This window comes from Talpa europaea, assembly GCF_964194135.1.
Source record: "Talpa europaea genome assembly, chromosome: 15".
In the NCBI taxonomy this organism is placed as follows: domain Eukaryota; kingdom Metazoa; phylum Chordata; class Mammalia; order Eulipotyphla; family Talpidae; genus Talpa; species Talpa europaea.
The window spans coordinates 79,429,148-79,443,070 of NC_140083.1; the positions used below are offsets into that span (position 1 = coordinate 79,429,148).

A 13,923-nucleotide genomic window follows, 5' to 3' on the forward strand; every position below is an offset into this window, starting at 1 on the left:
TATTTGTCGAAGGCCCACTTTTGAATGACACTATTGAAGAGTTGTGTCAGCAGAAGCAAGACATTGTGGCAGGAGGGACTGAGGGCCTTGGGTGACATTCTGCCCTACCCTTTGTATGCCGCCCACTTCTCCCCCAAACCAGGCCTCACCTTCTTCCAACCTGACTTCTTCAGCTCAGGTTTCCATGCCCTGTCAATCCTCCTGCTCCCAGAAACTTCTAGCACATTTTGAGAGGGCTCACAGCAGGCCTTCTTTCCTTCAATAGACCCACGAGGAATCCTTAGACTTTGTGAGCCACAAAGTCTAATTTTATTTTTATCTTTTCAAGATTTATTTATTTATGCATACAAGAACTGGGGTACAGGCCAGAGGTATGGAGGGGTGAGAGGATTTACCAAAGACAGAGTGGGGAACGGAACAGGCGGGCTGACTGAAACACTGCTGAGGGGAGCAGTGGGCGAGTCAGGAGGGGTCTGCTGCGCTGTGTGGATTGCTCCCTGGCTGGGGATGAAACTCATGCCCCAGCGGCTGTGGAGAGCTTCATAGTGCTGAGACTTAACCTCTTGTGCCACCAGGGAGGCCCCCTGTTGTTTACTTCTCGCACATGAAGTACTCCTCCATGACATGCTTCACTGCACACTCTGTCCCTCGTCCTTAACTACCACACAAGTGCAACCAAACCTCCCACGGGTTTCCCTTGTCTGTCAGTTTTACCAAGGCCGACCCATGCCCCTAAGTTCTGTCACCAGCACGAACTAGACTGAAAGGTAAAAAGCTTTCACACAACCAAACATAGAGTCGAACACTTAACTTTATTATTTTGCTATTATAAAATCAATGAAAATCCATTGTATAAGAAAAGAGGGACGCACAAAGGGCATTAAGAAGTCAATGTTAAAGCTGCCCACCATCCTATCCCAGGGAACACTATTAACATTTTGGCATATTTCAGGTCCTCTGCCTTTTCCCATGTATTTCTGAATACAGGTCAGCTGTATTCAAATAACTATACTCTATATAGTTTTACATCTAGCTTTTTCAACAGTATATTAAAATTATTTTTCCCTGTTAATAAAAATCCTCTTTGTAAACATAATTTTGATGGCAGAATAACATTCCATCATATGGATACAGTATATTTAAACATTTTCCTAAAATCGAATATTTGTTAGGAGAGTTAGTAGATCAAAGCATAAAAAAACATTGCGAAGGTCGCTTTGTTTCCTGAAAAGTTTGGTCTGGCGAACACAGGGCAGGAGACTGTCAGGACCAGCAGGGAGAAGGAGGGGCTCAGAGGTCCTGGCCTAGCCGCTCCAGCTCGTTGAGGAGGAAATCCAAGTCGGCCTGGGTTTGGGCAGGGTTGGCCACCACCACTCGGAAAAAGTTGCCCCGGGCGCCATGGGGCTGGTAGCCAATCATCATGGAGCCCTTCTTCACCATGCGCTCCTTGAGAATTGGGGCCACCTGTGGAGGGGGGAGAGCTTCCTGCTGCAGCCTGGGGTCCGGACAGGGGGTGGGTGTTGCCCTTGAGATGCAGCTTTTGCCCACCCTCCTCACTTCCACCCTGCATACACTCAGTCTCCTTCCAGGAGCAGATATCTCCAAGTTGCCACCTGGGGCCATTTGCTGCCAAATCCTGACTTTTCCTGATTCCTGACACTGCTTTAGCTGAACTTCAAGCTTCGGTCATCTTTTTTTTTTTTTTAAACAGGTTTTTTTTAAAGATTTATTTATTTATGCATACAAGAACCGGGGTACAGGCCAGATGTGCGGGTGGGTGAGAGTATTCACCAGAGACAGAGCAGGAAACAGAACAGGCAGATAGACTGAAATACTCTGCTGAGGGGAGCAGCGGGGCGAGACAGGAGAGGTCTGCCGCACCATGTGGGTAGCTCCCCAGCTGGCCGGGAATCGAACCCACGCTGCAGAGGCTGCAGACAGCTCACAGCGCTGTGTTCAACCCGCTGTGCCACTGGGGAAGCCCAAGCCTTGGTCATCTTTAACATCTTCTTGTTCACTGTCTTAATTCTTGTCATGTCTTTTACCCTGTGATCCAACATGTAATTTATAAGATTGCCTTGGAGACTTTGGTTTGAAATAGATAACTATACTTTTCAAAAATAGTAACTCCCTTAGGGCAAGAGTATCTTTGTTGTTTTGGATCACCTGCAGTGTCAGTCACTTTAGGAGCCACGATGGGGTATCTCCTCACCTCTAGGAGGCACATGTGGGCAGGCCTTACTCAAATGTTCTGTCCCCATCAGGAAAGCTTTAGTGCCTCATATATCTATCCTGGGCCTGGGCTCCCAGCAGAACTTCCAGCCAGGGATCTATGTGACTTATCCTGTAAAGCGCCTCTGTCCTCTTACTTTCCAGAAACATACCTTATTCCCCCGTCCCCACTCCCATAAAATGAAAACAGGTTGGTGTTATCTTCTGAAAGTCCACAGCACCTCCGGAACAAGAGACAAGCAGAGGGACGTGCCATACCAGTCAAGGCCCGCAGGGGGCAGAACCACAGCAGTTGCATCGCTTCCCTAAACTTAGGGTTAACCAGCACCGAGAAAAGAAAGCCTACCTTAGCCAGCCTCTCACTGTAATCTGGACTGTCCTGTTTCCCTCGCAGGCTGGGAGGCACAAACCAGAAGCAAACATTGACAAATTCAGGCTGGGAGGAAGGAGGGATGTATGAGCTGAGGAAGGGAATGGTCTCACTGCCCGGGGCGGGGGATGCAAAAGATCCCGGGGTTCCTCCTACCTCCATGACCAGCTCAAATCCTTCCCTCTTCTTCACCTCCTCCACCAGGTACCTGCCAACAGAGGATGAGCACTCACGGGGAGGAAAGGCAGAGACAGAGAAACAGAAGAGCCAGAGAGGTAATGAGAGAAGGAAAGGGGTGAGGAAGGAAAACTGGCAGCATCTCCCACTCCTACCGGGCAAGGGCAAAGGCCTGGTCCACACGCTGCTCCAGCCCTTGCCCGCCCTGTGCTTTCCACATGAGCCACAGCTTCAGACAGTCCACACGTCGGCCACACTGTACCACCTTGTCTCCCGTGTCTAGAGCCACATCATAGAACTTGTCTTGCTGGAAGAGGTAGCTGGCCTGGGACCCATGGCAGTGCTTGAGCAGGTTCTGTGGAGAGTGGGGAGACTGTGGGACCCCAAATTCTCCACTGATGTTTTCACTGGGGCTAGTTAGGGATTTCTCAGCTAGGTCTGCCTATTTCTTTCCCTGGAATCAGGCAGTGCTGACGGGATGGCTGCCAGCTGACTTAGCCCTTTTCCCTGGATTTTCTCCCAACACCAAGTTCTTCCCAAACTTCGATTATGACTTCAAGTTAAAAATTTTCCTTTGCCTAAAGATAGGTCATTGGGGTAAGTAAGGGAGCCCAAGACAATGGTTTAGGGTGATCACACATATTCAGCTTCAGACGGGATGGTAAGGAGAACATGGGAAAGGCAGGACCCCCTCTAGCTGGGACAGAAGAACTGACAGGGCTAGGGTGAACGGCATCACAGGCAGGGGCAGACACACCGAGGTATCCCGAAGAAGAAGAGCTGAGCACTGCAGGCCTGCTGTGAGGAGCTTGTGGGGATTCCAGGCCACAGAATCTGCCCTGTGGTATGGCATAGCAAAGCTGGGTCAGCTGGTCCCTCCTCAAGATGCCCAACCAGAGGCCATCCCCACCCTTTATAGATCTAGGGTAAAAGGTCTGTAGTCTCATCCCACCCCAGCAGTCAGGAAGAATTCCCAAGTCTGAATTCTGACCTCCCAACCCTAATCAATCATCTCTCCAATCCCCTGCAGCCAATCTCCTTCCTCAACTCCCAGACGAAAAGCCCTAGACCACGACCTCTCTGGATCAAGGGTTTAAAGGGCACCTCTGGATCCCAGCCAGGAGATGTCTATGTGTCTTCGACAGCAGGACGCTTCCACCCCAGGCAGCCTGTGAAGCAGAAGGAACAATGTAGGCCTTGACCTCAGCTCAGCCCACCCCACCCTCAGGCCCAGTCCCACTCACATCCACGTGCAGCCACAGCCCATGACGCTGGCACACATCAGCAATTGCATCCAGAGGATCAAAGGCGCCCAGCACGGTAGTGCCAGAGGTGGCAGTGACCAAGAAAGGCACAGCACCCTGTGGCAAAAATGCAGAGCGAGAAAGAGGCTATGAAGTCATATCAAAAGCTTGACGCAGGGGCCCAGCTCTAAACTCTTCATATGCCTGTCCTGGGCCCTTTTAACTTTATATTACCTTCCTGACCCCTTTCATCTGCAGGCGAGGACATGGATTCAGAGGTATTAAGAAACTTACCCCCAAGTTGAAGCTCCTCAAACCTAGGTCTGTTTCCAAAGCTCATACCTCTTTCAAAAAATTTTAATGTCAAATGTCATATGCCATATGAGCTGTCAATTCCACCCCTCAGTATTTATTCACAAAGATGGCAAAAACACCAATTCGAAGGGGTATATTGAACCCCCATGTTCACTGCAGCACTATTCACAATAGCCAGTTACAGGAAACGACCAAGGGCCGATGAGTGGGGAAGATGTGGGCTATACACACTGGAATGCTACTCAGCTATTTAAAAAAAAAAAAAAAGAAAGATGAAATCTTGACATCTGCAACAACATGGATGGAACTGGAGGGGATTATGCTGAGTGAAAGAAACCAGGAGAAAGACAAACACCAGATGATTTCATGCATGTGTGAATATAAATAAGGCAAAGAAACAGACAACACTAAACCAAAACAAATCCTAGAAATATGACTACAGAATTGAGACTACTGGGGCGCGCGGTGGGGAAAGAAGGGAGAATGGGGTCCAAAGGTCTGTGGTGGAGGATTATAGATGCTCTGGTGGTGGGTGTGGCATGGTAACATAACCTGAAGACATGTGTGAACCCCCAGGTTCATATACAGTATTGTAAGCTCATGTCACTGCAGTTATAACACAAAGTTATAGAAAAAATTCTAATACTACTTAAATTTACACAGAAATTGAATTAGTATTCAAAAAACTATCCACAGAGATGAGCCCTGACTCAAATGGCTTCATTGATTAAGTCAAACTTTCAAAAAAGAATTAATACCAGTTCTTTACAAACTTCAAAAAAAAACAGAAAAGAGGGCTTCCCTGGTGGCACAAGGGGTTGGGCACCACACTGTGAAGCAGTGCGCAGCCTCTGCAGCACGAGTTCCATTCCCAGCCAGCCAGGGAGCAACCCACATGCACAGCAGACCTCTCCTGTCTCACCCGCTGCTCCCCTCAGCAGTGTTTCAGTCAGTCTGCCTGTTCTGTTCCCCGCTCTGTCTCTGGTGAATCCTCTCACCCTCCCGCATGTCTCGCCTGTACCCCAGCTTTTGTATGCATAAATAGATAAATCTTAAAAAAAAAAAAAAAAAAACCCAGAAGTGGGAACACTTCCAAATTCACCTTGTGAGGCTGGTATTACCTTGATACCAAAACCAGACAAAAGGTCACAAGGAAAGCGGAGATTATCTCTTATGAATGCAGACGTAAATATCTAGGAAACACTAGCACACTGAAATCAGCAACAAATAAAAAGAATCATACAGGGCCTCCCCGGTGGTGCAGCGGTTGAGCGCTGGGTTGCGAAGCTGCCCGCGGCCTCTGCGGCCCTGGTTCGATCCCCGGCTGCTCCCCGGCCACCGGAGGAGGGTCCCACATGGCGCGCAGACCTTTCCTGCCGCCCGCTGCTCCCCTCAGCAGTGTACTTCTGTCCCTGTACCTGCTCTGCTCCCTGCTCTGGCTCTGGTGAATTCTCTCACCCTCCCACACTTCTGACTGTACCCAGTGCTTGTATAAACAAACAAACAAACAAATAAATAAATAATACATGCCTCTTTAAAAAAAAAAAAAAGAATCATACACCATGACAAAGTGGGATTTGTCATGGAAGTACAATGTTGGGTTAATATGCAAAAATCAGTTATGCATGTTATTTATCAATAGAATAAAGGACAAAATCACACTACACACGTACAGGAAAAAATGACAAACCTAATAGTCATTCAAGATAAAAAAAAAACCCAAACCACCAGAACTAAGAATGGCAGGAAATACTTTCAGTTTGATAAAAGACATGTACCCCAAAACCCCACAGCTGATGTCATACTTATTGGTCAAAGTCTGAACGCCTTCCCCCAGGAACAAGACAAGGGTGGCTATCACCACTTCGATTATGTGTACTGAGGGCAATGAAGGTAGGGCATTTAGGGGAGAAAATCTAGTAAGAAGCATCCAGATCAAAAAGGAAAAAAACAAAGCTACCTCTCTATTTACAGATAACATGATTTCATATATTCAAAACCTTCAGAAATTCACTAAAAAATTAGAATAAATGGGCTTAACAAGTTTTCAGGGTACAATATCAATATTCAAAACTTAATTGTATTTCTATATATTAGCAATGAACAATTCACAAATGAAATTTAGTTTCATTTGCAAGAACACCAAAAGTAAAATAAGAGCAATAAAGCTAATAAAATATGCAAAAAAGCATACTCTAAAAACTAGAAAGCACTGTTGAAAAGAAGACCTAGAAATTGGAAGGATATTCCATGTTCACAGATTTACAGACTGAACATAATCCCTACCCAAGTCCCAGCTGACTTCTTTGCAAAATTTGACAAACTAATCCTGAAATTCAAAGGACCCTGAATAGCCAAACTATCTTGAAAAAGACAACAAAATTGGAGGATTCATATTTCCTGATTTCAAAACTTACTACCAAGCTACAGTAATTAAGACAATGTGGGGCCTCCCCGGTGGCGCAGCGGTTGAGTGCTGGGTTGCGAAGCTGCCTGCAGCCTCTGCGGCGCCGGTTCGATCCTCGGCTGCTCCCCGGCCACCGGAGGAGGGTCCCACATGGCGCGCAGACCTCTCCTGCCGCCCGCTGCTCCCCTCAGCAGTGTACTTCGGTCCTTCTGCCTGCTCTGCTCCCTGCTCTGGCTCTGGTGAATTCTCTCACCCTCCCGCGCTTCTGACTGTGCCCAGTGCATGTATAAACAAAACAAACAAACAAATAAATAAATAAAACATGCCTCTATTAAAAAAAAATTAAAAAAAAAAAAGACAATGTGGTCTATGGAACAGACATGCAGATATGTGGATCAGATTTAGAATCCAGAAATAAGTCTGCACATTTGCAATCAACTGATGTCATCAAGGGTGCCAAGACAATTCACTGGGGAAAAGAATAGTCTTTTCCAAAGCTTGTAGGCAAACTATAGATCTAAGGCATACAGGAGGGGAGAGAGGCGATAGAACTGGGTCCAGGAGTGATGTGGTGGTGGGAGATTTATGGGGACTATACAAAAATGAACAATGATACAAGAAAAATAAATTTAAAAAAAACAATAGTCTTTTCAACAATTGGGACTGGGACAACTGGATATCTATATGGAAAAGACTGAAGCTGCACCCCTTTCTCATATCATAATCAGACTTAAATTCATAATGAATCATAAACTAAAAGGAAAAGCTAAAACTATAAAAACTTGTTTTTATAAAACTCTTGTAAGAAAATAGAGGAGTTGGGGGCCTCCCTGGTGGCGCAAGGGGTTAAGTCTCAGCACTATGAAGCTATTGGCAGCCACTGCAGCACGAGTTCAATCCCCAGCCAGGGAGGTGACCCACACGGGCGCAGCAGACCTTGCCTGTCTTGCCCGCTGCTCCCCTCAGCAGTGTATTTCAGTAGATCCGCCTGTTCTGCTTCCTACTCTGTCTCTGGTGAATCCTCTTACCTCCCTGCACCTCTGGCCTATACCCCAGCTCTTGTATGCATAAATAAAAAAAAAGAAATCTTAAAAAAAAAAAGGAAAATAGAGGAGTCAACATTCATGAGCTTGGGTTAGACAAAGTCTTCCTAGATATGATACAAAAAGCACAAGAAAAAAACACATAAATTGGACCTCATCAAAATGTAAATGTGCTTCAAAGGGCGCCATCAAGATGAAACGACCACCTGCGGAAAGGAAGGTGCGCTCTGCAAATCAAGTACCTGATAAGAAACTTACACTAAGATAGATGAGGAACTTCTACAACTCAGTAATAAAAAAAAAAAATTAAAAGTTTAGCAAAGGATCTGCTGAACAGACATTTCTCCAGAGAAGCTATACAAGTGGTCAGTAAGCCCAGGCCCAGCTCAGCCTCGCCAGTCATCAAGGAACTGCAAATCCAAACCACAAGATACCGAGTCATAGCCACTGCGATGGGTTTAACAAAAAGAGAAGTGAGTTTGGATAAGGACTGGAGAAATTAGAACCCTCAAACACTGCTGGTGGTGGCATTGGAAACTAGTGCAGTCACTTTGAAAAACTGGCAGTTCCTCAGAGGTTAAATATAGTTACCTTATCACACAGTAACTCTGTATTCTCAGCTATATACCCAAGAGAAACAAACAAAAACAACCAAAAGCATTATGTTCACACAAAAGCTTGTATATGTTTATAGAAACATTACTCATAACAAGCAACATGTAGGAACCACCCAAATGTCTATCAGCTGATGAAAGGATAAATAAATGGGTATGTCCATATATTTCAGAATGAAGTGCTATAGCATGCTTGAACATAGATGGACCTTGAGGACATTCAACTAAGTGAAAGGAGTTCATCAAAAGACCAAATATAGGGCCTCCCTGGTGGTACAAGGGGTTAAGACACAACCTATGAAGCTAACCACAGCCACTGCAGCACAAGTTTGATCCCTGGCCTGGGAGCTACCCACATGGTGCAACAGACCTCTCCTGTCTGGCCCGCTGCTCCCCTCAGCAGTGTATTTCAATCTGCCTGTTCTATTCCCCACTCTGTCTCTTGTGAATCCTCTCACCTCCCCACACCTCAGGCCTGTACCCCAGTTCTTGTATGCATAAAAATAAAATAAATCTTAAAAAAATAAAAAAAAGACCAAATATAATAAGATTCTATTTACACGAAAAATCCAGAATGGGGAAATCCATAAAGACAAATTAGTGGTTGCCTCGAGTTAGAAAATAGGAGCAAATTGGGGATTGGTAGTAAAGTGCATATGGTTTCTCTTTGGGGTGATAAAAATGTTCAAATATTGATTATAGCAATGGTTGCACAACTCTGTTAAAAATAACTGAACTGTACACTTTAAATGGGTGAGTTCTAGCTCAATGAAGCTATTACCATCCTACACAGTAAACAACTGTCCTATTCTGCTGCTGCCCACATGGTTACTCAGAGGTAACAGCCACACTGCACATTGTTCTCATTAACATGCTCAACATGTCCATTCTATGTTGCCATTTGCAACATATAACGATATACATATATCTGTGTGCACAGATATACTTAAATATGTAGTGGAGATACGGTCAATATATATATTTTCACCTCATTCTTTTAAATGGCTACATAGCACTCCAACAACAACAACAATAAATGCAACAAATATTTATAGAGTCCCTTACTGTTCTGAGTGCTTTCCACACACTAGTTCAGTTAACCCTTCCAACTATGCTTTGTGGTTAAGTTCAATATTAGGTTTGGTTTATGAAGGAAGAAACTGAAACACACAGAGATACTATCATTTATTTTATCTACTGATGGACATTTAAAATTTTTCATTGTGATTTTATACTTTGCTCCAGTAAACATTCTCATGCACAAAATTCAATGTGCTTATGATGGTGACTTATAGCGTAAACCCTGCAGTGGGCCTCTGATGCCGTAGACAGGTACATTTAAAAATGTAAAATTTTTAATTTAAAAGTAATAGCATCCAGGGCCTCCCTGGTGGCGCAAGGGGTTAAGCACAGCACTGTGAAGCTATCATCAGCCTCTGCAGCACAAGTTCAGTCCCCGGCCAGGGAGCAACCCACATGGTGAGGCAGACCTCTCCTGTCTCGCCTGCAGCTCCCCTCAGCAGTGGGCTGAGTCAGTAGGCTCAGTCAATCTGCCTGTTCTGCTCCCCACTCTGTCTCTGGTGGATCCTCTCAACCCCCGCACCTCTGGCCTGTGCCTCAGTTCTTGTATGCATAAATAAATAAATCTTAAAAAAAAAGTAATAGTGCCCACATGCCCACCCCTCCAAGGTGGCGACAGGCCCACATACCACCCAGTGTGGTGGGGAGTGCTGCTGCCTCCCCATCTCCCGCTGGCCACGTCTCCTCAGCTTCTCCTTCTTAGCCCTCCCAGGTCACCTTCCACACCATGCTTCAGGGCCCAACTTCCTCCCTATGGGGCCACCTGGTACTCTATTGAGTGACTCAGTCCGGCTCTTGCCTCCTGGGGTCCAACTCTGAGGGGGTGTGGGCAGTCGTGAAGAGTACCACAGTGTCCCCACCGCTCAGCTTCCCCGGGATCACACCAGCCCACCGGGGAGATGGGCATGGAGGTCAAGTTGGGGGCTGAGGGACAGCCCTAAAAACCCTCCAAGAAGGGGACGGTGGCATCCTCTCCCACCCCAGCACCTCTCATTCAACTCACCTCAGCCTCAGCCAGGCTAATCTGCCTCTCCAGATCCTCAGGGATCATTTTCCCTCTGGAAAAGAAAATTGAAGAAGCAACAAATTCTCTAAACTCAGAGGCAGAATGGTTTGGGCAAGGTAATATGGGGCTAGCAATGCAGAGGCCATATGTGGATTTTTCCCTGAGGGGGTAAGTGGATCTTAGGGGATGGGGTGGGAGACTCCAGCAGGCACTGGGAGACAGAAGTGGCAATTCTGCAGCAAGAGAGAGGGGAGAGAAATCCACCAGAGGCATGGATCTGAGGCCAGAGCTTCTGGTAACAGGAAGGTACACTGTGCCAACTGGTTCAAAGCCACATGAACAGAAGGACCTTCACCTCTCATCTGCCTTGACCACTCGGACACTGTCGGTGCCAAGTCCCAGAAAAGCGGCGCTCTTCTTGATGGAGTAATGACACTGCAGAGGAAGGCAGAGGGCAGGTCAGGCTAGGGCTGAGAAGGCGGGGGTGGGGAGGACAGGGCCTGGTAAAAGTCAAAGGTGAACTGCAATAGATGAGACCAGGACTACTCAAAAGTTCATGTGTCTAGAAATCACCAGGGCATCTGGTTAAAGTTCAAATTCGGTAGGTCTGGAATGGAACCTGAGCGCCTGCATTTCCAGTAATGCTCCTGATGCTGTTGGCCCATGGACCACACTGAGTCAAAAGGGTGTGGACTGTGTGCACTGCACTCACTGTCTCTCCCCAAGACAGAAGTCAAGGAGAGGGGGAGCATTAACTCAGCCCCCTTGGTGGGAAGGAAGCATATCCGTCTGGGGGGTATGCTGGCCTTCGAGGAGATGGGTCCAGGCAGGCAGAGGACCTGAAGGGTCTTGGGCAGGGCCAACTGGAAACTAGAATCGGGAGCCCAGAGTAGGCCTGTGCCTCTGCCCACCTCCTGTGATGTGAAAAGGGCAAGCGGCGGCAGTGCCCGGAGGCCTCTCTGCTTGCAATCCGGATAGCGCTGATAGCGAGCCAGGTTCATGGCGTACATGTTGGAGATGGAGCCACCTAGAAGGGAGTGGGCGGTGCCCAGAGGCCAGGACAGTGGGTTAAAACTGAAGCTTGCTCCCCTGACCTCCCACCCAGAACTGGATAAAGCAGGAACGACTGGCTCCCAGGGTACACATAGCATGATGATAATCCAGAACAGCACCAGGGTCCTTGCAGATCCCCCTGACTGCTCTCCTCCACACCTGCGGGGCCCCAGACAGCCCCACCCAGTGAGAGCAAGAGTGGATGCTGGAAGAGCATGACGCCCTGGACTGCTTGGCAAACACCAGGACACAGGAGACTGGCTTGGCGCTGCCAGCTTGCATGGAGAGAATAGTGGGAGGAGGCGAAATTCTTAAAAAGGTCAAAGGCAAGGCCCCTCCATCTCACACACCAGGGCAGAAGACCCCATCTCCAGAGCTCCAGCCCACCAGGGCCCGGAGTTTCCTCAGCACCTCTTCTTCCATGAGCACAAACACGGGGGCGATTTCATACGTGTACCTAGCGAGAGAGGGATGGGGAGAGGGCACGTCAGGGAGGGGGGCCGGGGCAGACTCTCAGAGGCGTCAGAGAAAGGAGGTGGCAAGAATGAACCAGGGCAGGGTCCAAGAGAGCGCAGAGTTGGTGAAAGACAATGAGGGAAACGAGTGTCAGGACCACATGGGGCCAGGAGACATGAGGATGGGGCCCAAGGGGTAAAAGGAACAGACTTTACCAGCAGAGAGTCTCAGAAAATGGAGAGGAGGGCAAGACCATCTCCCTCCTCTACCCCCAAAGGACTTCTTCCCAAAACCCCACTCCTCTGTGGGGTGAGGGAGGGGGCCTGGGGATGGCTCACTGGCTGGTGTTGAGGCTCTCGGTGACAATCCGCCCAGCCAGAGCATGGGGGTCCAACCCCGAGAAGAGCTGGTTGAAGAAGCGAGGGTGACCTGGAAAAGGGGAGCAGGGAGCTCAGAGTGACGCTGTGCCCACAAACAGCACAGTCCTCCCGCCAGACGCCGGGACGCACAGGTCTTCACGCTGTAGTGGATCACGGCGCGGCAGCGCTCCAGGATCTGCTCCTGCGACTCCCCCTGGCTCCGCAGCTCCAAGTCCAACAGCTGCTTCAGCTCCTCCGGCTCCTTCCACTCACAGACCTAGGAGAAGTGGGGTGTCCTGGGGACGCTTAGACACCCCACTGACTGCTGCCCAGCTCACATCTCAACAGACTCAAGGCCCCACCAACCTGCATGGAAATCACCACACTGGGAATACTTTCAAAGCAACACGAGAAGGGTAAATGAACACGGCAGGAGCCAGCACATAACCCCGAGGCACACAGCGAGACAGTGATGAATGCCGGGGAGGAGCAGAGAGGGGACAGCCAGGCTCGATGGGCACGAGGAGGGAGAAAGGACCCACCTTCTCAGAGGCGCAGGTCCCTTTCCGAATGACCTCATCCACAACAATCCCAAACACATCTCGGAGCAAGGTTTCTGCAGCCACCGGGTTCCCGTCAAGGGAGGGGAGGCGTTTGGCGTCAGCCATGGGCACAGATCTGTGAGTAGAGCAGGGGTTAGTCCCGCCTCAGTCTGCGAACCCCACCTGGACGCAGCCAGTAAGAACTGCAGTCCTGTAACAGGCGCAAGGTCTCAGCTCTGCAGCTCCGTCCCAACCGTCGCTGCACACACCCAGGCAAGGGCGAGTGTCCAGCGAGCAGTCAGTGGAACAGGTGGGAAAGAAAAAGGCAGGAGCACTGCGCGGGAGGGATCTCGGGGCCACTGCCCGCCTTCGGCCGAAGCAGAGGCTTACCTTTCTGCTCAGGTCTCGGTTCAGGTGAGCTGGAGGCAGGGTACACAGTTAGCTTTCCAGAACGTTAGGACCAGAGCAGCAGAGGAAGTGAACTATAGGCAGCAGTCACATGACCGTGACATCACTCTCGTGACCCTTGCCCTTAAGAGAACTTACACAGATTTGGGACGGGGACAACAGGTTCAGATAAGTCCCCTGAATAATCATTAGCTGACATGGAGGGAGGGGAATAAGACGAAAGGTAAAAACAGGTGCCACATTAACTTCAGGCGGCCAGTGGAAGGGGTGATTCCAACGTGAATCAAAGGATCCAGAGAAGGGAAGGGGAGGTGTTTTGCTCAAGACAGCAGAGGTGAGCTCAGAACACTGCTGCAGGGGACCCTGGGCCTGTTGGGGAAGGAAGCCCAAGAGGCTGATGGAGGTGCAATGCTTTGTCAGGCTCAGAGGCCCCTCTCTCGTATGCCACTCCCCAGAGTCTTTTCAGAACCGTCCTGAGTTCTAAAGCCCTCTCCCAGGGCAGGAAGGAAAGGAGGTCACACTGAGGAAGCATTTTGTTAAGCTAGTGTCATCCTGAGCCTTGCAGGCTGAGGGTACTAAATTAAATCGGGAGTAGCTATTTGAAATGGGCACCATCT

The 13,923-nt window shown here is 48.6% G+C and overlaps 1 protein-coding gene across 4 annotated transcripts; it reads right to left on the bottom strand.

Annotated features, from left to right (window-relative positions):
* Positions 1-1,290: 1,290 nt before the first annotated feature.
* Positions 1,291-13,024, bottom strand: CSAD (cysteine sulfinic acid decarboxylase; the record flags this gene model as incomplete). Of its 4 annotated transcripts, XM_084255733.1 has the most annotated exons (14): positions 1,291-1,464; positions 2,579-2,668; positions 2,759-2,810; positions 2,935-3,134; positions 3,537-3,618; positions 3,884-3,948; positions 4,024-4,140; positions 10,486-10,540; positions 10,844-10,923; positions 11,400-11,515; positions 11,892-11,998; positions 12,336-12,426; positions 12,507-12,633; positions 12,899-13,024. In XM_084255733.1, the coding sequence occupies 14 exons, from the start codon at positions 13,022-13,024 to the stop codon at positions 1,291-1,293; spliced, it is 1,482 nt and encodes a 493-aa protein (XP_084111859.1). The 4 variants fall into 4 exon arrangements, with proteins under 4 accessions (XP_084111859.1, XP_084111860.1, XP_084111861.1 ...); XM_084255734.1 differs by lacking the exon at positions 2,579-2,668; XM_084255735.1 differs by lacking the exons at positions 3,537-3,618; positions 3,884-3,948.
* Positions 13,025-13,923: the final 899 nt, after the last annotated feature.